The sequence below is a fragment of the Ctenopharyngodon idella genome, chromosome 7 (genome assembly GCF_019924925.1).
Source record: "Ctenopharyngodon idella isolate HZGC_01 chromosome 7, HZGC01, whole genome shotgun sequence".
Classification (NCBI taxonomy): domain Eukaryota; kingdom Metazoa; phylum Chordata; class Actinopteri; order Cypriniformes; family Xenocyprididae; genus Ctenopharyngodon; species Ctenopharyngodon idella.
The window spans coordinates 38,700,477-38,723,512 of record NC_067226.1 but is presented as its reverse complement, the minus strand read 5'-3'; the positions used below and the strand labels follow the sequence as shown (position 1 = coordinate 38,723,512).

Here is a 23,036-nt window from a genome sequence, read left to right as displayed (position 1 = left end):
TAACAAAGAGTGAAAAATTTAAGGGGGTCTGAATACTTTCCGTACCCACTGTATATATATATATATATATATATATATATATATATATATATATATATATATATGTATGTCTTGAAATGTGTTTTGAAGGATGTTTCTATCTTTTATTTCCTTGAGGTGCAACTTAAAGGCGCTATAAAATAAAGTTTATTATTATTTTTATTATTATAAATGCATATTTCGGGGCTTCACTTGGGGGGCTAGCATAAATTGGCCCATAGCAAAGCGCCATCTGCTGTTTTGGAAGAGGAAGTTGCTCAACTGCATTTGTGAGAAAATCAAGCCGAGAGATCTCATAAAAAGGCAAGGTTTTTTTTTACAGTCGTAACAGACAGGTGTGCATATGTATGCACTAGATTTGGTATTTGTTCAAAGGTTACATGCCATTTTTAGGGTGGTTTGTATTTATTTGTGAAATATGATGTAGGCTCATTTATTTATATTTGTAAAACACTATACATATATCTGTTACTCATCTGTGTTTTCGCTCAAAATGACCTTTGTATTTGCACATCACTTTCTGTTTGTTTGTGAGTCGAGTTTTCCTTTGCAAAGCAGATCGTGTTTGTTTGCAAAATGCTGGATTTGTTTGTTTAATTATGGCACAATATTAACTCCATAGGATTTGTGTGTAGAGATTTTCAGTGACAGTTCAACAAACCTGACTCATGTGTCAAAACAGGGGAATAGTGTGTATAGTTTAGAGAAATGGGTGTGCTTTTTGATAAATGGCACTATGGTTTTAAAATTTTAGTTTTAAAGCCTGGCTATAGTGTTTAAGCAATCGAGAAAAACTGTAATATAAAGTGTGACCAAAAATAAAGAAGCAAAAATTAACATTTCAATATTTATTACATTTCTTGACATGATAGATCATGCTGATGTTTCTCTGCACTTCTAAACCACAAGCCGTTTCTCACATTCTCATGCTGCATTGAAACACAATGACTATATAAAACAAAAGTGTGGTGGTCCATTCACACTTCGGCTATTGTGTTCCAGTGACATCATATACTTCGTCTCTAAATAAAGCCTGCTTACACCTGCGAGGTTGCAGGGTTACAGGCTGCAAGGTTATTTCTGCATCTTTCGTTTTTGCAAATTGCCATATGTGCAATTCTCCACAATACTTGACTTTAATGGTCCATTATTAATAGAATACTATGGAAATTGGTGCACTTTTGCTAATGCTCGGTAAGTATTATTTTCTATTTCTATTATTTTGTTTATTAAAATAAATTATTTAAAAATTTCCAATATAGCAAAAGTGTTTTATCCAGTGCATCAACATAAGTGATTTATCTTAACAACCCAGTTTTATTTTTATTTTTTAAATGTGCACAACTCAGCAACATTTTTGTTGACACATTCACCATCTGAAAAAAAAAAAAAAAAAGTCTTTAAACAAAGCTATTTGAAATATAAATATGTAGGGCAGTTATTGTCTTTTTTGGGTAAAATAGCAATAGAGCATGTGACCTTAACCACAGTGCTGCTTCATACGGAGCCCTGCACATGACATGCAAGAAAAAAACTAAATCGTGTGCACGATTTACTAATTCGTTCCCTCGATTTTCTAAATCGTGCGCACGATTTACTAATTCGTTAGCTCAATTTACTAAATTGTGCGCACGATTTACTATTTTGTTCCCTCGATTTATAAATCATGCGCATGCACAGTGATTGATTAGCCTATATGTATTTATTTATTGTAAACTTTATTATTAAGTGAAGTAAACATTTTGCTGAAATATCCACAAGGTATAAGAGCGCATGATTTAGCTATCCGTCGATCAGATGCGCGTGAAAGTTGTGTTCGTTACTATAGCAACAGTAGAATCCGGGTACAGTGTGTTTCAGAATCAATCACTGTAAAAAGAACTTTTATGTCGAGATGACGAGAAAACAACTTTTGTTATCTCGAGATCACGAGAAAATTAAGTCGTGATCACGACAAAACAACTTTTGTTATCTCGAGATCACGAGAAAATAAGTCGTGATCACGACAAAACAACTTTTGTTATCTCGAGATCACGAGAAAATTAAGTCGTGATCACGACAAAACAAGATAAAAAAAAAAAATAATAATAATCCATGGCCGTTTAGGGCTTCCGTATAATGGTCCTGTGACAAATTATTTTTAAAATGTACAATCCATGTAGCCTCTCAATTTAAGAGTTCATAAAGGTGCATGTATAATAATTAAAATTGTCAAAATACTAAAATAGTTCAAGATAGAGTAGCGTGCCACACCACAGGACATCACTGACACATGAATGTGCTTTGTGCTGTATTAATGGAAATGCCTCATGTCTGCATGGCTTTCTCCCACTTTTAGTGCTGATGTCACCCACTCTGTCTGGATACACTCAAGGTGATGATTTATGACATTTTTATCTAGAATATCCTTGTACGCTTCATTTGCATACATAAATATAGACTATAAAAACAGTGTTCATGTTACACATATTGCATATTATTTATACACTGTAAAAAAAAAAAAAAAAATCAGTCTTTCTACCTCAAAATGTCATGTTTAATTCAATGTTACTTATTATTGTAATTATTTGTGAAATTTACTAGCAATTTCTGATTGAAATATTGTAATTATATTCAGTGTGCAGATTATTAATTAAATACATCTTATTTCTTAGTATCACTCACTTTCTTGTTTATGATTTTATTAATGCATGCTATCTAATAACATTTAAGTAAAATTGTTACTTGCAACAGTTTCTCATCTCAAGACTTAAAGGTACAGTAAGTGATTTCTGAGAAATGCTGTTGAAAATGTAAATCAACATCAAAACAAACAATGTTGTGAATATTTGCAAGATATCTGATATAAAAAAGATATAAAAAAGTGTTTGTACATAGTCCTGGCTGTGTAAATAGGAGAAAAATCTGGGGGTGGATTGGACCCACCGAGCACCAAAACACTCTTGTAGCCAATCATCAGCAGTAGGGAATGTATGCTCATGATGGGGGAGTAGAGAGAGACGGAGCAAGCAGGACATTTAGAAAGACTGTAGAAAGAGATGGCTGAGATATTACCAACAAGGAAAAGCTAGAGAAATATAATTGGAAAAAGAATGGTTATGTTCAGACAAGAGCTAGGACCTGTATTAATATTGGAACAGCTTTCCTGCGCTGGAGAGACATTAGAGAGCAGGAAGTCCTGAAAATGGATGCCGAGGTTGCTTTGATTCTGCTCGATATGTGAGTAACATTGTTTTTTCACGGTTTCACAGAACCAAGATATGCTGTTGTAGTTGTTGAATCACAGCTGATTCATCCATAATTGTTTGAGCCACCTGTTAGTGGTTACCTGTGTTGCACTGCATGTTCATTATTTTGGGGTGGAGCAATGAAGGGAAGGGTGTGTTTGTTTGGGTGTAGAGTCAAAATCAACAGTATTTCTCAGAAATCGCTTACTGCACCTTTAAGTGTTTAAGTGTTTCACAATGTTTGTATGACAAAAAATCAAGGTAACACTTTATTTTACAGTGCCGTAGTTACACGTTACTACGTGTACTTACTATAGAAATAACAGTAAATTATGCATAATTACAAGTAACTAACCCTAAACCAAACCCTAACCATAACTCTATAGTAAGTACATGTAGTTAATTAATAGAACACAGTACTTATTTGAGTAATTACAATGTAACTACGGCACTGTAAAATAAAATGTAACCAAAAATAATTATTAACCTTAGTTTGATCTTTCAGCAAGACCAAAAGTTCAAGTGACTGCAATGCCTAGTGACCGTGTCTTCAGCGGAGAGACAGTCACTCTCAGATGTGACATAGAGGAAGAGGCTGACTGGACATACAGTTGGTATAAAGATGGTTTGATCACCTCCTGCACAGAGAGAGTCTATGAATTCACATCTTATGAGTCTGACAGTGGTAAATACACCTGTAGAGGAGAGAAGAAACAAGACTCGCACAGATCAGAAATCAGCGACTCTGTTACACTGACTGTATCAGGTTAATATAATATTCATAATGGTGTATTTCTCCATTATACACTCACAGATGTTTTTTTTTTTTTTTTTTTTAATTATTTTTTTATTCACAGATCTACCCAGAGCAACAATTACAGCAGATCCAGACAGGTCTGTGTTCACCGGAGAGACTGTCTCTCTGAAGTGTGCAATAGAGTCTCATTACAGTGACTGGAGATTTCAGTGGTCTAAATACAGCAGCACATTTGATGCAGGCGAGCCAGAGAAAAACACAAGCAGAGAGACTCTCACTATTGAGAGTGTTTCTAAGTCTGATCAGGATAAATATCATTGTTGGGGAGAAAGAGAGAGCAGACCAATGAAATCCCAGCAGAGTGTAGCTTTTTCAATCAAAGTGGAAGGTGAGTGCTTTATTGTCTGTAACACTCATTCACCCTTCAACCAATGGCATGATTTTGTGACTATGTTTGTTAAACCAATGGCAGATGGGAGGAGTGTGTAAGAAATCGAATAACCCATGCAATTATTAATAGTGAATGAGAACCAGTGTTTTTGCATTTCCATTTGGTGCCACAAGGTGTACAGAAATTCCATGCTACACTCCTTGTGAAAAAAAAGTGAGCTTCTTGTATAGAATGTGCATTTGTGTACTTCAGATCTTAAAAGTATATTGCTAAAAAAACATAAAATTAATTGTATAGAATGTGAAATTGTAGTGTACTTAAAAAATGTGTGTATAAATATATATATATATATATATATATATATATATATATATATAGCTGCAAGCCAAGAAAAACTAAAACATCTAAAACTTAGCTAACTGCATTTAATATAAATTTAATCTATGCTTTTTCAAAATTGCAATTAACATGCAATCAAGTGTCCGAAAACATTACATTTAGTTTACATTCTTTTAAAGTATATTATTTCAGTAATAAGCACTCTTTTTAAAAGTGGGCTATGCTAAAGTGTTGCCAACTTCTTTTTCACAAGTTACTGTTGTTAGGAACTGATACAGTGTGATTCAGGCAGACGAGCAATGATTATGTCAGAGATCAAATTTTAAATAAGGAATAACACATTTTATGAAATAAAATGTAAAATTATAAGGACAAGAAATGAATAAAGTAAATATTAAAATTGTAATAGCAAATAAGTATCAAGATAATATAGAAAAATACATTTATCTTAGTCAATAGATAATAATAAAATCCAAAGTATTGTATCTAACAGATGAAGTTTGTTAAGATCAGAGTAAAGAGAAAGAAAGGCCCAAAAGAAGTAAGATATTTGCAGACTGAAAAGAGAGACAAGAAAAAAGTCCCAAGTCTTCTGAAACTAAACTTTTTACATGCTGTGCACTGCTTACAGGAAGGAACTAGGGAGCTACTTCTTTTGCAACCATTTGCAGACAAGACAAAGTGCACCTAGCAGATCTGATTAGGTGACCATGTTCTTGTAATATTAGCAGATCTTGCATCATCTCATGTCTGCAGAGATGAAAACAGATGCACTTTGTTATCATGGTACATCATGCAATTAAGTCTCAAGGAAAAATACACAAAGAAATCAATAATTTGTACAGGGAAAATCATGTAACATAAGGCATAAAATGGATCTAGAATTCATAAAGAAAAGATTAATAAGATTCATAACAAGGAAAAATTTATAAAATAAATAAAAAGACTAAAATTTGAATAAATTCAAATATGATTTTTTTTTTGCATACATCAGGAACCATTCATACAGAACGTGTCCGCTGTGGAGGGGAAAGTAACGCAAGGTCTTGAGATGCTTTTTTTTTTAACTTAAGCGCCATGTTTTTAGAACGCTGTGTCATATGTGAGAGGCTGCAAAAGACGCAAGAGCAACAAAGAAAAACAATGGAAAATCACTGCAGTGTTATACAAAAACGTGTTCATTTCCTATGTGCGACACGGTAAATGTTATCTCTCCAGCGTAAATCTGACATGACAAGCAGTGAAAAGGCACAACATTTTGTCAATCATGTTGTTTCTATTTCTGTGGCGCTATTCTGTGTAACTTTGGTGTGAAATCACATTCGTCCACAATCCTGCTCTGATTCACACTAAAGCTGCCCAATTTAGAGGCTGCATTAAAGCCACTTGAAGGCAAGCCTGTATCCTAAGCTGAAAAAAGCGTAATGCCTGCTAATGCCACGGTACGCAGGGAATGGATGGATGTCAATGGAGGAGAGGCTTCACTATGCTGAATAAACCACTTTTGTGAGGAAATAGCTTATCATTTATTGAATCGACAGTCCATCGGCTGATCTTCAACATTCATTTTGGATTGATCTATTTTTTAGTTTACACTGAAAAAATGCTGTTTTATAAGAGAAGTCACGACAGGTATGATTCAGTTTACGGGACTTCTCATTCTTTCAATGGTATCTGCAAAGAGTAGCTACGGCCCAATTCAGAGGCTAAATCCCTTGAAGGACGCAGACTTTAAAGGCCACACCTTTGAAGGCCACAAAGGTCGGAACAAGCGTTGTTAAATGGGAAGGTCTAGCCTACGGAAAATTGTTCTTGTCGCCAAGTAAATATGACAGCTGCTGTTGATGAGTGGCTATAACTTTTGTACAGGACTTTTTTGAAAGTTATATTAAACTGTCTGAAAACAAAACAGGGTTCACAAACTGTTTAAATATGTTCACCACGGTCCATTTCTGTATATAATAAAGAGTATAAACTGTATATAATCACATCTTAGTAAGATACTTAGTAAGATACTAATTACTTTTACATTTGTACCATTAGATATTTGACTAAGTTGAAACCCAAAACTTGGAGGACGCATTTGAAGGAGTCTTCAAATTGGGACTTCGTCCCAAATTGGCCTTCGTTGCGCCATTGTGATGCAATCAGTCTTCAAATGCAGCCTTCGAAGGATGCAGCCTCTGAATTAGGATGCAGCTAGTGATTGACAGTTGCACAACAACTCTGAATGAAATTCAATGACGTAAAGGCTGTAATGTGATTGGTTACTAAGGCACACTTGATCCAAGTTAGCCGTTACGCTTTCTCCAATGGTAGAGCCAGGGATGCTTGTATCTCCCAAAAAAATAATACCATCTCTGGCTGCATCCTTCGAAGGCCAATTGCGTCACAACGGTGCGACAAAGACTGTCCCAATTCGAAGGCTCCTCAAATGCGGCCTCCAAATGTGTCCTTTGTTTCCAGAATTCATTGCACGCTGATGATGATTTTTTTTATTTTTGTTTTTTCTTTGAGAGAGAGAAATTGTTGGATTACACTTTTAAATGTAAGTAATGGGTTTCAACTTTCAACACTCAAATATCTAATGATACAAATGAATACACACAAATACACACACACACACACACACACATATATATATATATATATATATATATATATATATATATATATAGCGGTTCAGATGTTGATCTTACTAAGATGTGATTTTATACAGGTTACACTCTTTATTATATACAGAAATGGACCATGGTGAACATACAGTATTTAGTATTTTTATTTTACAGACAATTGAATATAACTTTAAAAAAAAAAAAAAAAAAAGTCCAGTACAAAAGTTACTGCCGCTAGTCAATGGCAGCTGTCACAGTTGCTAGGCAACAAGAACAATCCTCCGTAGGCAAAACCATCTCATTAAACAACGCTCAGTCAGAACTTCGCAGCCTTCGAAGGATGCAGCCTCTCAATTAATACACAGCTCACGTGGACACCCTTGTGAAAAAGTACCCTATAATATGACACTTTTAAAAAGAGTACTTTCTTATTATTGATGTAATGCATGTATGTATGTGGGTATCATAGTTTTCTATAATAAAAGTCTGCCCCCTTTAAAGCACAGCAAATGTTTATTAAAACATAATGATTTAAAATGTACTTTAAAGTAATAATTTGACATTACAAAGTGCACTTTTTAAAAGTGTGTTAAAAACAGTCATTAATTCGTACTCGCTTTCAATAAATTTAAGAGGACTCTTATTTTATTAATATTATATTATTATTATATTTCAAAAATTATACTTTTAAGATCTGAAGTAATGTACACTCAATAGAACATCTATGGTTTCGAACGTGGCTCCCTGAGAGGGAACGAGATGCTGCGTCGAAGACGCTGTGGGAACGCCTCTGCATGATTGCGTCATGAAGCATGTTTGAAATCACTTTAATGGCCTGTCGGAATGTTATAGGCGAGTGACGTCATGACCAGGAAACTATAAAGAATACCCAAACCGAACAGCGCTAGCTTCTGATAGGCTGAAGCAAGTCGGTCACAGGCATGGACCCCGGAGTGGAGGCCAGATCCAGGTTATAAAACCTCATAAACATGTGCGGCGAGGACCAACCTGCCACATCACAAATTTCCTGGAGGGAGACTGACAACAAAGCTGTGGAAACAGCCTTACTCCTGGTCGAGTGGGCCCGGACCGCCAAAGGAAAAGGCTGGCTGGTCGATTTGTACGTGATATAGCCTCGACAATCCAATTGCTCATAGTCTGCTTAGATGCAGGGTACCCTTTCTTGGGAGACCTGAAACACACAAACAACTGGTCAGTCTTACGCCACAGGGCAGGGCAGCTCTGTGGACATATGTATCTAACGTCCTGACTGGGCAAAGCAGATTCAATTTTTCCTGGTCTGTAGTATGAAATGGAGGACGGCAGAATGCCTGCAACACAATAGTACTCACCACTTTAGTGGGGACCTTAGGAACATAACCTGGTTTAGGGTACAAGAAGAGGCAGGAAGAGGATAATGACAAGGCCTGTAATTCTCCAGTTCTCTTGAGAGACGAGATAGCGAGGAGGAACACAGTCTTAAGAGTAAGGAACTTCTCAGGAACTTCTTCAATAGGCTCAAAGGGGGCCATGGAAAGGCCTTCCAATACTACGGCCAAATCCCAAGCGGGCACACTTGTGAGTGCCGCAGGCCTCAGCCTCAGAGTGCCACAGAGAAAATGAGTTACCAAGGTTGTCTCCCAACAGATTCACTGCCGCCACATACACCTTTAAGGTGGGTGGGGATAACCCTGCAGTGAATTGTTCTTGCAGGAACTCCAGTACTATACCAACTGGGCAGTTAGCTGGGTCAAGCAGACGACTCCCGCACCGTGAAGTGAAACTCCACTTCAGGGCATACAGTTTCTTCATGGAGGGAGCTCTGGAATTGAGTATGGTCTCAACAACCTCGGTTGAGAGACCCGAGCCTATGAGCTGGGCCCCCTCAGAGGCCAAGCCCACAGTTTCCATAACTCGGGCGGGGGTGAAGGACTGAGCTTGAGCTTTTTGACAGCACAATTTAACTGGCGCAGATCTAAAATAGGATGCAACCCCCTCATCCTTCTTTGGAACGATAAAGTACCGGCTGTAAAACCCTGACTCCCTGTCGGGAGGAGGAAAATATTCTATGGCCTCCTTTGCCAACAGGGCCTTTACTTCCTGTTCCATGACCAGAGCCTGCTCGGGGCTTACTACTGCAGATAAAATCCTGCTGAATCTAGGCGGATGAGACCCGAACTGAATTCTGTACCTTTTTTCTACTGTTTGCAGGACCCAATGAGATATATTTGGCAGAAGCTTCCATGCTGCCAGAAAATCTACTAAGGGAACCAGTCTCTCGAGACTGGCCTCTGGTGTTACACGAGTGGCCATCTTGGTGCCCTGAAGCGGCGAACCGGCAGGGAACAACCAAACTGACCCCTCTGAGACCCTCCTTGGAGGGGGTGAGCATCTCCACACTGCTACATTTCTGGGCGGATGTTGAGGCATGAGCTTGCCAGAGACCACTGGGCACCGAAGCACACAAGGTGGAGGTATTGGCAGAATGGGCACCGTATAGTGAGGTGTAATCCATTTCCCTCCAGAAGGGACTGCCCTCAGAAGCCTGACGCACTGGCATCAGGACTTCTTTGTCAAAGCCTTCTTAGAGATAATAATGGCCCTCAGATCCCTTCGAAAGTTTCAATTGTGAGCACCACCCCAAACCCCAGACCTGCTGCCGAATACATTTTACCCACCAGCACAGATGTCGTTCTAACAGGTTTAGTGGGCAACTTCGGAGCTTTAAGGGACGATGCTGACTCAGGGGAGAGATTGCTGGCTAGCGTCTCTTCGACCCTCGGAATCGCCCCATAACCATAATCTTTCAGTTCCACGATGTTGGAATAGTTAGACATTTGGGAGAGAAAAACACGATATGACACTGGTTTCTTTGACACCTTAGTGGGGAGGTCAGGAAAAGATGGTAAGCCCTGGCGAGGAGGCTGTGATTGCTTCGTCTAATTTCATCTAATTTGTCTAATTTTCTTTTATGGCGAACCTCCCGTTTCTCGGCCGGCCAGCCGATTTTTAACCTGGCTACGGCACGAGTCACAACCTTCATCAACATCTCCAGTCTCAATACTGACAACATCCAACTCATCAGAGCTGGATAGTTGCAATACCGGTGCTTCACCAGGGACGGAAGAAACCGCACAGTGTGCTTTCAAACCCCATGATGAAACACTGGACCCAGCAGGTAAGGGCAGATAAAGGGCAGTGCCCGTCTCTAACCCCTCTGCATGATCCATTTACGATCCCCATGACAAGAGCCTTTGCTCTGCCTCAGCAGCAGTGGGACCTGAGCCATGGGGAATGCGAGCCGAGGCGCCTGACTGAGCATGCTCCGCTCCCAAACAAACAACGCAAAGCTCGTGCGTATCCCCACCCGTTATGTAGCGAGGGCAGGGAGGAACACGCTGCTTAAATTGCTGTGTGCTCGCCATAGTTTATATATATATATATATATATATATATATATATATGTATGTATGTGTGTGTTTATGGGACAGACAACACTGTAACGATTTAACAAATTAGCTCAAATTATGGGTGAAATATATATATAACTAATGAATAATCATAATATAAATCGACCAAAAAGGGAATTATGTATAGATAATCAGTTACAACGGATTATAACCATTTATGAATATATATATATATATATATATATATATATATGGTCTAGAATTAGTTCTAGTTTTAGAATTACTTTACAAAAACTGATCTATTTTGTCCAGCAAAATTATCAGTCTGGTTATTCTTATCAGCTCTTAAAAAGGAATTTTCCTCTGGCCACGAGGAAAATCTCCGATCTAAGTACTTACAAAAGCATAAGCGAAATCAAATGTTGAAGGGACTTGGATTCATAAATGAGCAGCAACAGAGACAATAAAAAGTATAACTATAATGGATTGAATAGATACGAACTACAAATATATGACTAAAATATAACAAAGGAACATACATAGAATAAAACGAAAGTAAAGTCAAGAAAACAGAGGTGATCAAAGAAATGGCAAATTACAAACAGTTAAAACCTTTGAGAGCCAGCAAGGAAACTCAAAACTTACACGTGGAGCTTAAAGCGCGTTGAAATAAATGGTTCTGTACTTGCATACTGTAGGTTTAGGTGCTGTGGTTGCTTCGCCTTTCTGCAGGAGTTTCAGTGCGTGTGAGATGGAGTGATTGGTCCGAGGAAGGGTCTTCGGCGGGATTTTCGAACAAGGTTTTAACTTAAGAGTAAGATGGCTGGAAACTAAGAAAGGAAGAGTCCGTCTCATAGGTAATGAACACTCAACATTGAGAGACGTGTGTCGTTTTCTTTTAAAGACAAACAAGCCAATACGCCTCCTTGGATGCGCCAGCCAATGGCGAGGGTGTAATTTTGGCAGGCAAACTTTTTCTTTGTCTCCATTTACAACCTAATTTGCATAGTATATGGAGTGTCAGATCTGAGTACATTTTCTTTGAAGTACTATTAAAAATAGAAAAATGCATTTTACAGTAACATAATATACATTGTTAATTAGAACATTCGGAGAGGTTTCATACAAAACTAAACATGCTAGGTGGAAAAGACATTGAGAGAGAGATAGAGTTTTATACTAACTAAGCTTATATAATATGGATACATGCATACACACTGAACTGAAAACAAGGGTACACTTTGGCATAGTCATATTTTGAGGCTAAATGTAAATACATTCTCCATGCATGTGCGTGTGTGTCTGTATGTGTGTGTGTGATGTGTATTGGGGTTTTGGCCAGTGTCTGTGGGCCACATGGCCATTAGCCCAACGTGGGGTGAACAAGGGTGACTCTTTTGAAGTCCCTGGAGCTGGTGAGAATGTCTTCTGCTTAGCTTCAGTGAGGCAACAAAGATGCCAATGGGGCAATCTGATCCAAAACTGCTGGGTCCGATTCATGATTTACATGAGAATCTCAAGAAGCTAAAAGCATTCTGAAAATTCTAAAGTTGGTTGGCTAATCTGATCCTGTCCAGACACTACAACACCAAAAAAGACAAGATGATTTCATCAGAGAGCGCTTGCTGAAGACATAGAAGCTAGCGCTGTTTGGTTGGGTGTGCTTTATAGTTTCCTGGTCATGACGTCACCCGCCTATGACGTTCCTTCACGACATTGGAGTGATTTTGCATGTGCTTCACGACGCAATCACACAGAGACATTCCCACAGCATCTTCGACGCAGTGCGAGTTCCCTTGAAAGGGAATCAAGTGCTCCTCTTTTTTTTTTTTAACAAGGTCAGACAAATGACTTTTGTTCTCAAAACTATTCACTATGGAACATAACACATAATTTTTCACATGACAGACAGCGCCCAAGCAGTTTTGATGATTTATCCTCAGAACTGGCTGACTGAGGGAGACTCAGTAACTCTGACGTGTGAGGTGAGAAGCTCCTCTAGAGGCTGGATGTTCAGCTGGTACAGAGATGATTATAACCTCCTGTCAGACAGCAGGAGAGGAGCTCAAGGCTCTTACACTATCAGTCCTGCTGCTGTAAAGCACACAGGAGTTTACATGTGCCGAGCAGAGAGAGGAGGTTATTACACAGAGTACAGCCACACGGAGCTTCTCTGGGTCATCAGTGAGTATTTGCGTTCATGGATCTCTTAATTGTGAACCAGTCCATTTACTGGTTTTGTCCATTTGCTGCTTGCTTTGACATACACTGTATGCTGAAAATCAAGTGGAACCAGCTAAACTGGATTATATAATTTCTAGTTAAGATGGTTGATAGTGGGACTGAGTATTTAGGGCTAGCCACCTTAAAGGAATAGTTCATTCAAAAAAAAAAAAGAAAATCCTGTTATTATTTACTCACCTTCATAGTGTTCAAAACTACGGAGCCCCTAAAGGGACCTTTGCAAAAATAAAAAAATATACAGAGTTTCACGTGCGCACGCGTTACAATTTCCGGTTTGTGTATACTAAAACCTATTTAATTTGTGCGTCACTGCCTATGAAGAAAGCAAGAGTATGCATGCACATGAACTAATAAAGACCTAAAGACCTATTTGCTCAAAATTATGAAGAAAATGCGAGTATGGTTGAATTAATAAAGATCTATTTGCTCAAAATTATTAAGAAAATGTGAGTATGGATGAATTAATAAAGATCTACTTGCTCAACATTATACAGAAAATGCGAGTATGGATGTGCATGAATTAATAATGATCTATTTGCTAAAAAAAAATTAAAAAGAAAAAGAGAGTATGGATGCGCATGAATTAATAAAGATCTATTTGCTTAAAATTATAAAGAAGAACATAGTATGGACACGCATGAATTATTAAAGATCTATTCGCTCAAAATTATAAAGAAAATGAGAGTATGGATGCGTATGAATTAATAACGATCTATTTGCTGAAATAAGGCTTTCGTAGGGCAGTTTATATCACGGCCTTATGTCTGCTTTAAAGCATTCTCTGTGACGGCCGGGAAACCGCGACATGAATGGCTGTGTGCATTGTTCTTTTTGCCAAGTTAAAAAAAAGAGGCTGATACAGTAAAAAATGCTAAAATGTGGCTTTCGTTAGGGAAGTGCGGCACATTTCAAAGACTTATGTCCATTTTAACGTATTTAACTCTGTGGCATCCATGAAATCGCGCTGGGAAATGGGCTCAGTGTGCATTGTCATAATGCCACGTTTAATGGTTCATGAAAAAACATTGGTACAGTAAAAATGATAAAACTTTGCATTTCGTTAGGGCAGTAGGCCATATTTATATTGTCCCATATAAAAATACTGGAACTGTAAAATGTAGGCCTTCTAAAATTTCGTATTTCACAAGATCAAACGCCCCTTTATTAAACCACTTTGTCGGATTTAACGCATGCTTACAGGTGGCAGAGAAATGCTTATTTTCTTCATTCAGTTCTAACAGCGCATATTGCGAGCAGAGCCATTGACATAAAGGACTTTAGATATAAAGGAAGGCACATGTTAAAAAAAAAAAAAAAAAAAAAACTAATAATTAACTGGATTCATCCTAGACGATCTGGTCTAAGAAAGCCAGATTTTGAGCAAATACAGCTTTATTAGTTCATGTGCATCCATACTCTCATTTTCTTCATAATTTTCATGATCTTTATTAGTTCATGTGCATCCATACTCTGGCTTTCTTCATTTGCAGTGACGCACAAATGAAATAGGTTATAGTATACATAAACCGGAAATTGTAACGCGTGAGCATGACATAAGTTTCTCGTGCGCACGCGATACATTTCTCGATTTTTTATCAGTCAATTTTTTATTTTTCCGTACAAAACTGTATGACTTTCTTTCTTCTGTGAAACATAAAAATCTGTTGGGTTTTTTTTTGTCCATACAATGTCAATGGCCAATGCAATTTGTTTCCCAGTGCTCTTTTATGTTTTGCAGAAGAAAGGTTTTCAACGACATGAGTGAGCAAATGATAACAGATTTTTTTGGGGGACACTATCATAACATATTATTGTGCAAAGAACTGAGCGAAAATAAGTGTTTATTAATCAATAAACTGTGCCTGTTATCATAATGTTTTTTTTTTTTTGTTTTTTTTGCAAAAATGTAGGTAGAGGCACATTTTTCCAATGAGCCTAGGTTGGATTTGATAGACATTGGTAGATAGTCACGAATAGTGGAATGACCTCTTGTGCATTAGTTGAGTCGAAAATAGACTTAAAACTTAAATATTTATAAAACAAGACACATTTACTTGAAAAGTAAATCTGTGATATCAAGACTTAATGTCTGAGAATGTTTTTTTCACCCTACTGTTAAATTGTCATTTTTAAGCATAAACCTCATTATAATTGCCTAAATCAGCTCGATGTTTTCAGCTCGATGGCCCCTTGCTTCTCCAAACATCAATCCCAGCAGATCTCAACACTTCCACACTGACTCTCTCTCCCTGAGCTGTGAGGGTCAGAGTAGCTCTGGATGGAGACTGAGGAGATACAGTAAGAGGCCTGAAAATTGTTCATCATTTGACTGGGGGTCAGAAACAGGGTCTACGCGTAGAATCAGCTCTCTTAAGACATCCGATACTGGCGTGTACTGGTGTCAGTCTGAGTCTGGAGAGCACAGTCAACCTGTGAACATCACAGTACATGGTGAGTCACATGACACCCCTTGTGGAAAAGAAGTGTGGGCAATTGTCATGCATATGCACTTGTATTGTGTTTCAAATCTTAAAAGTATATTTTTTTAAAAGCAATACTTTTAATATTATATAATATTAATTAAATAAAAGGCCACTTAATTCTACTTAAGTCTTTAAAAACTTTAACCTAAGTCTTTAAAAAAAATGCATTTTACTATTATTATTTCTATAATAGTGCAGTCTTGTTCCTGTTGTTTATACATTGTTTCAGATGGTGATGTGATCCTGGATACTTCTGTTTATCCTGTAACTGAAGGAGATTCTATAACTCTACGCTGCTTACAGCGAAGTACAAATGCTTCAAACCTCAGAGCAGTTTTCTATTATGATAGATCTCTCCTTCAGACTCAAACTACAGGACAGATGATCATTCCGACTGTCACAAAATCACATGAGGGTTTTTACTACTGTAAACTCCAAGAGGGAGGAAAATCACCAAAGAGCTGGATCTCAGTCACAGGTAGGACTGAAATTCATAAAGCAAACTGGAGATAATATTTTCATTCTGAACTTATAATTTGAATCAGGGTATTCTACATCAGGGGTAGCAACCCTGCTCCTGGAGGGCTACTTTCCTGCAGACTTAAGTTCCAACCCTGCTCCAACAGACTGCTCCAGGGAGATCTGTGGGGGTTTTCCCGGCGGAAAGCTCTCGCTGTAACCCTCAGTCTCCAAAAGTGTTGAACAGACCCACGGCTTTGCTTTTACATACAAGCGGCTGGGCCGAGTTCACACTGCATGATTTTTGCCCTGTTTTTCACTTTTCTTTTTCTCGCTCTTGCTGCAAATCAGCGCACAGACAATTTGGATTGCAAGCTTCTTGCAGGCTACAATTTTTAATAACAATTCCAGTCTCGCGCATGATCTTGCGTTATTTCTATATCACTTCTCATGTGTGTTTGGTTGTGAAATGTAGTTTGTGGACCAGACAGAGTTGTTACAGATTCTTCATAATGTAAAGTCATGCAATGTGTAACCCCCTGTTGCTGATCCATCATGCACTGTGCACACAACAGCAGCTGAATGCCACCCCAGATAGTTGTGCAGTGTGAAAAGAACAGTGATCTGTTTGACTTTGAAAATTGAGCAACGTGAACTAGGCATTACCTGTTATACCTTAAACACCTTGATTAGCTGGTTCAGGTGTGTTTGATTAGGGTTGGAGCTAAACTCTGCAGGATGGTAGTCCTCGAGGAGTAGGGTTGGAAACCCCTGTTCTAATGATAATGTGTGTATATTTCATATATTTCAGAGTCACAATCAGAATATCAGATTTCAGTCTTCAAAATGATCAGTAGTGTGCTTGCAGCCTCTCCATATTTACTTCTGTCTATCATTCTGGGAGTCAAATGCTACAGAGCTAGAGGTAAAATGTCCTTTTCTTTACTTCCTTCTCTCAAACACTCTTTGTTTCTGAGTCATAATTTCCCACTAGCCAACTTGAAATAAATTGGACTGGGATGTCACACACAAAAAGTTGAACAGTTTGGCCAAAGCTTCCATTACTAGTTCTAAAACGTCACTTTAGAACTAGTAGTGAAGGAATGTTGAGTCGCTTCATTGAAGCTCATTGTAATAAGTAGAGTATTATAAGAGAGAGATCGCCTGAGCGAGTGTATTACCTGCATCTAGCTGATATTCTTCAGGTCAATCTTATATTCATAATCACAAAATCAGTTTGAATGTCTGCTGAGGAAAGCAATCTTTGTCTTTGTCCTTTTAACATCAGGCTGTCATCACTCCCATGACAGCACTAGTCAATGCATTTGTCAGTTGCATCTCATAAGATGTTGTTTAAAGTAAAAACAACTTCTTTGTTTCAGTCCATTTCAATTTAAAAGTCTTTGCGACTGACTCACTCACTCATAAAGACAGTCTTTGCCGCCATCTCATGGTGTATTAATGTAACTTTCACTGAAGTCGAAATCACTAACAGACTCTCTCAATACCAAAAAATATGGCATGATATTTATATAAAATATTATTTATTGAACAATAATATTTAAATTAACAACAATAGCCATTATAACAGTATAAGAAGTAAAATAGTAAATAAACACAAGCAAACAGTTCAGTCAAACGTAAAAAAAAAAAAAAAAAAAAGAATTTCAATTTCAGGACTTAATTTCAATGTAAATATAAATGTATGAAACTTAATATAGCCCTTAAGCCGAATCTATAACCTGGAACAAGTAATAAAATAATAAGACCAAAGATTGCCCGTTAGATATACCCAAAACGAATACCTCATGTTTAAACACTTTCTACATAAGTGCTAGCAGCAAATTCCAGAAGGACTGGCAAAGATGAAGCTGTTCTCTGCGGGTACATGAGCGCTGAATTGTCACTGACGACCTGGAGCTCGCATCTCCGAAAGCGTCTAAACAAATTTTCAAATAGGCACTATGTTTACATATAAATCGCATATCTAAGGTCTAAACAACTATATTCTCACCTAAAAAACTCTTAAACCAACATTCCGTTACAAAATAACAGTAGTATCTATAAAAATATGGTGGGTTTGCTCGTCTGCCATGACACTCGCTGTGAGAATGCTGACAGCAGAGTGATTCAAACGGTGAATGGTGAATATCGCATGGCTGGAAAGACCTCTCAGCCAATCAGATTCGAGAACCAGAAAGAACTGTTGTGTGTGTGTGTGTGTGTGTCTGTGTGTATATATATATATATATATATATATATATATATATACACACACTACAGGGCTGTTGAATGCTCGAATCTGATTGGTTGACCAACGTTCTAAGGTGTGCAATTATTTTCAGGGAAACGCACAGCTAAAGTAGTTCTAGCAGGTCTTGACCGCATTGCAGTTCTATATCACTTTGCCAAATGTTTTCAGTTCCCATTCAGTAAGTCACGTCGATACTGACGTAATGGGGTCTTGCCTGGGAGCACAATCACCTCAAAGTGGTACAAAACGAGCCAATCGAGATTGGCCAGTGAGATTTGCATGCCGAGCCACACCTATGGGTATAAATAGGACCGGCATACTCACTTCATTCATACTTCTGCTTCGGAGCCGAGCAGTAACTCAGAAAAAATCAGAAAACAGCAATTTTAATAGCTATTTTGCTTGCAGCTCATCATGGGATCTCTCTGCAGGTGTGATGGCGCATTCCAGCGGTGTTTGCATCCAGCTTGCTGTGCACACAGGGCAGCATTCGCCCCTGGGTGCTTCGGCTAAGAGTATTTCCCTAAAAGAGCAAGCACGGCAGTGAGCGTCTATTTAAAGACGCCTCTCTGTCCTTGCATTCCTGGATGCGGTTGGTTCCTGTTTTCATCTGACGGCCACGATCGCTGTCTCACATGCCCAGCATGTTGATGCATCATTCGTGGATGATTCGTGTTCTCGTGGGAACATGATCACGTCAACACGCAGGTCATGACTCTCTTTTCTCGTAAAGGCTTGAGTCCCCTTTGTTGTTGCCCAGCCGCTGCTTGTGTGTAAAAGCAAAGCTGTGGGTCTGTTCAACACTTTCGGAGACTGAGGGTTACAGCGAGAGCTTTCCGCCGGGAAAACCCCCACAGATCTCCCGCTTCTCAGCGTGTCGTGTTACCGGTGAGCTGCCTGCTGACAGCATGTGTTGCCACGGATTCAGAGTTGACAGCCATGCTTTCCCGGGTCGCCGCGATCGCTCAGAACGAGTCTGAGCGTGCTGGTGGATTAGTTCTGGGCTTGGAGCGCGACGCGAAAGATCGCCTCGCCCCGCCCCCATGACTTTCTTCCCAGAAGTGCATGAAGAGCTTTGGCAGTATGGAGGTACATTAATGCCAAAATCTGTTCAAAGTTTTTTCTCTCTCACTACCCTCGTCTGTGGGGCGGTAAGGGGGTTCATGGGGGTTCCTCAGGTGGACTGTGCAATTGCGGTGCATTTATACCCGCAAAGTGCTGCCACCTGGAGGAATCATCTGTGGCTCCCATCCAGTGCCTGTGAGGTGATGGCAGCTCTAGCTGTTAAGCCTCACGGTGCTGCTGGACAGACTGCCTCCTTCTTGCATGCAGTGGTCATCCTGCTGGCCAAAGCAACGCACAAGGGTAGTTCTGAGGCGTTCTGGCTAAACTTTGCAGAGATGCGAGATGTCAACAAAGTGCACTTTCTTGACACTCTCATCTCACAAGGTGATCTCTTCTTTCGCCACAGGCATGGAGTGTGCATTAGAGGATGTGCTGCTTCCTCATGCCTCCCTAGCCAGTCCCTCACGGTACACCACACTCACTGCCTCTACTTCAGGACACTGTGCTTCCCGGGTTAGGCCTAAGCGCCCTCGCTCTCCCCACTGGTACATCTGTGTCCCCTTAGTGCCACTCGTATGGGCCTTTGGAGCCTCGCTAAAGCTTCTCAGCCCGTCCCGCTGGCCCATTCGGACAGTCAGACTCAGCTATGCGATTCAGTTCGCCAGGTGGTCCCCCAGGTTGAGCGGTGTCCTGTTTGCCTCATAGCAGACAAGGACGCCCCTGTCCTGTGAGTGGAGATTGTATTCCTGCTGGCGAAGGACAGCAGCGGAGATGGAGGATTATACAGCAAGCGTCCTTCATCGTACCCAAGATAGCGGTGGGTTATGGCCAATTTTGGATCTGCATGTCTTGAATCGGGCCCTTTATAAGCTTCCATTTAAGTTGCTCAAGCAGGAACGCATCCTCATATGTGTTCACCCTATGATTGGTTTGCAGTGATTGACCTGAAGGACACGTACTCTCGTTTCACCTCAACACAGATCGTTTATCGCTCTGCTTCGAGGGTCGAGCATACCAGTACAAGCTCCTCCCCATTTAGGCTATCTCTGTTTCCCCGCGTCTTACCAAGGCCGCAGAGGCTGCCCTTACCCCGCTCAGGGAGGTGGGCATTCGCATCTTGAACTATCTTGATGACTGACGCATTCTGGCTCACTCTCGAGATCAGTTATGCAAACACAGGGACCTGGTGCTTAGACACCTCAGCCATCTGGGGTTTTGGGTCAACTGGGAAAAGAGCAAGCTCTGCGCAGAGCACCTCTTTTCTCAGTGTGGAGATGGACTCGGTCAGTATGACGGCGCGTCTCGCCAACGAGCATGCACAGTCGGTGCTGAACTGCCTGAATACATTCAGGCGGGAGACAGCGGTTCCACTGAAACAATTTCAGAGGCTCCTGGGGAATATGGCATCCGTAGCCACGATCACGCCGCTCGGATTGATGCATATGAGACTGCTTCAGCACTGGCTACGCAGCCGAGTCCAGAGATGGGCATGGCACCAGGGCACGCTCCATGTGGCCATCACACCGAGCCATCCCCAAATGTTCAGCCCGTGGTCAGACCTTGCCTTTCTACAGGCTGGAGTGCCTCTAGAACAAGTGTCCAGGCATGTTGCCCCGGGGCTTACGCAAATACGCGTTTCCCCAGTGAGCCTTCTTGCACATACACTGTGCAAGGTCATGGAGGACGAGGAGCAAGTCTTGCTAGTTGCACCATACTGGCCTAACCGGACCTGGTTCCCAGAGCTAATGCTCCTCGCGACAACCCCTCCCTGGCGGATTTCCCTGAGAAAGGACCTGCTTTCTCAGGGATGGGGCGCCATATGGCACCCACGTCCTAACCTCTGGAACCTCCACGTGTGGTCTCTGGATGGGACACAGAGGACTTAAGTGGCCTACTGCCAGCGGTAGTTGACACTGTCACTTCGGCTAGAGCCCCCTCTATGCGGCACGCTTATGCCATGAAGTGGAGTCTGTTCGCTGAGTGGTGTTCTTCCCGCCAGGAAGACCCCCGAAAATGCCCGGTCAGCTCTGTAATTTCCTTCTTTCAAGATGTCTTGGAGTGGAGGCTGTCCCCCTCCACCTTGAAGGTCTATGTGGCCGCCGTCATAGCACATCACGATGTGGTCGGTGGCAGGTCACTGGGAAAGCATGACCTGATCATCAGGTTCCTGAGAGTCACCAGGAGGTTAAATCCCCCTAGGCCTCGCCTTGTTCCCTCTTGGGACTTCTCTGTCACCCTGGCGGGCCTACAGAGAGCTCCCTTCGAGCCCCTTGAGTCAGTCGAGCTGAAACATTTGTCATTGAAGACAGTGCTCCTGACCGCGCTCGCTTACATTAAGAGGGTCGGGGACCTACAAGCATTTTCGGTCAGCGAATCGTCCCTAGAATTCGGGCCGGCTGGTTCCCAGAGCTGATGCTCCTCATGACAGCCCCTCCCTGAGTTATCCTGAGACCTTGACTTGGATATGTGCCCAAAATTCCCACCACTCCCTTCCGGGACCAGGTGGTGAACTTGCAAGCACTGCCCCTGGAGGAGGCAGACCCAGCCCTTGCGTTGCTGTGTCCCGTTCACGCTTTGCGCATCTATGTGGACCGCACGCAGAGCTTCAGAAGCTCTGAGCAGCTCTTTGTCTGCTTTGGAGGTCAGCAGAAGGGAAAGGCTGTCTCCAAACAGAGGTTGGTCCAGTGGATAGTGGATGCCATCACCTTGGCATACCAGTCCCAAGGCGAGCCGTGCCCCCTGGGGTGAGAGTAGATAGCTACGGGTTCTCGCTTGCTGTGCCATTTCCCTCTGATGTGGGAATACGAGCACTTTTCTGCTCCTCAGTTCAGTTCCCCAGTTGGTGAACCCTGTGGAGTTTCTCCTGCATCCTGCGGCAGTCAGACGCGGCGGACTCGTATGCATGCCCGGCTGGTCAACCCTTGTACTGGGCTAGATGCCCATATGATGTGATTCCCTGAGGGTAATCCCATATGTGTTTCGTCCACGGTACGGTTTCCCTGGTTAGGTAGGTCCTACCTCAGAGATTTCCATATGCGTTACTGCCCCACGGCTCAGTCCATATGTGTGTTCCACACGCCACCTCCCTTCGGGCAGGGTGTGGTCTCCGTAGCGTTCCCCTCCACTTGGACTCAGAACGCTTTCCTGGCGTTTTGGTTATGGCTGAAAAAATGTGGGAATTGAGTCCCAAAGCACTCTTCCCCTGGGGTAAGGAACAACAGCTTCGACCATCCCCTGAGTAATACCCTGTCCACTCCATCCCTCTGGTATGGAGGACTCCCTCGGGCTTACTTCAGAAGCAGGAAGGTTACGACATCTGTGGTAGCACTCGTAACATGGTTCAGTTGCTATGGCGTTTTCCATTGGGACCCCATTACGTCAGTAGTGACTTAACATCGAGCGTGACTGACTGAATGGGAACGTCTAGGTTACTGTTGTCTCCTGAAAGCACATACTCTCTCGCGCTCTCTCTCTCTCTCTCTCTCTCTTTCAAACGTACACACGTACTGTATTGTACAGACGCACACTCATTTGGTCAGCGCTGCTCTGACAAATTAATCAGTAAAATAGTTTAGCAACTTAAGATACATGACTCACCAGCGAGGTAATAACTGCAGTTCTTGAGATAAACTAGTTTCGCTATTAGTAGAGACATTGCTGCCGTTAAAGACACACAGATCAGGTAGGCTAATTCACATATGCTGCTTATTTTCTCTCTCTCTCTCTCTCTTTCTCTTTCTCTAACTGCATTAA

The 23,036-nt window shown here is 40.9% G+C and overlaps 1 protein-coding gene across 3 annotated transcripts in view; it reads left to right on the top strand.

Annotated features, from left to right (window-relative positions):
* The first annotated feature begins 1,050 nt into the window (after window positions 1-1,050).
* The window catches only part of LOC127516027 (Fc receptor-like protein 5), a 64,905-nt gene continuing 42,919 nt past the window's right edge, over window positions 1,051-23,036 (top strand). The window contains exons 1-8 of one of the 3 annotated variants that reach the window (XM_051900288.1): window positions 1,051-1,233; window positions 2,378-2,413; window positions 3,772-4,032; window positions 4,124-4,411; window positions 12,687-12,962; window positions 15,201-15,473; window positions 15,735-15,983; window positions 16,776-16,889. In XM_051900288.1, the coding sequence (XP_051756248.1) occupies window positions 1,203-1,233; window positions 2,378-2,413; window positions 3,772-4,032; window positions 4,124-4,411; window positions 12,687-12,962; window positions 15,201-15,473; window positions 15,735-15,983; window positions 16,776-16,889 (1,528 nt within the window). In that variant the 5' untranslated portion in view covers window positions 1,051-1,202. The remainder of the gene's footprint in view (window positions 1,234-2,377; window positions 2,414-3,771; window positions 4,033-4,123; window positions 4,412-12,686; window positions 12,963-15,200; window positions 15,474-15,734; window positions 15,984-16,775; window positions 16,890-23,036) is intronic. The other 2 variants (XM_051900287.1, XM_051900285.1) reach the window with 2 other exon arrangements.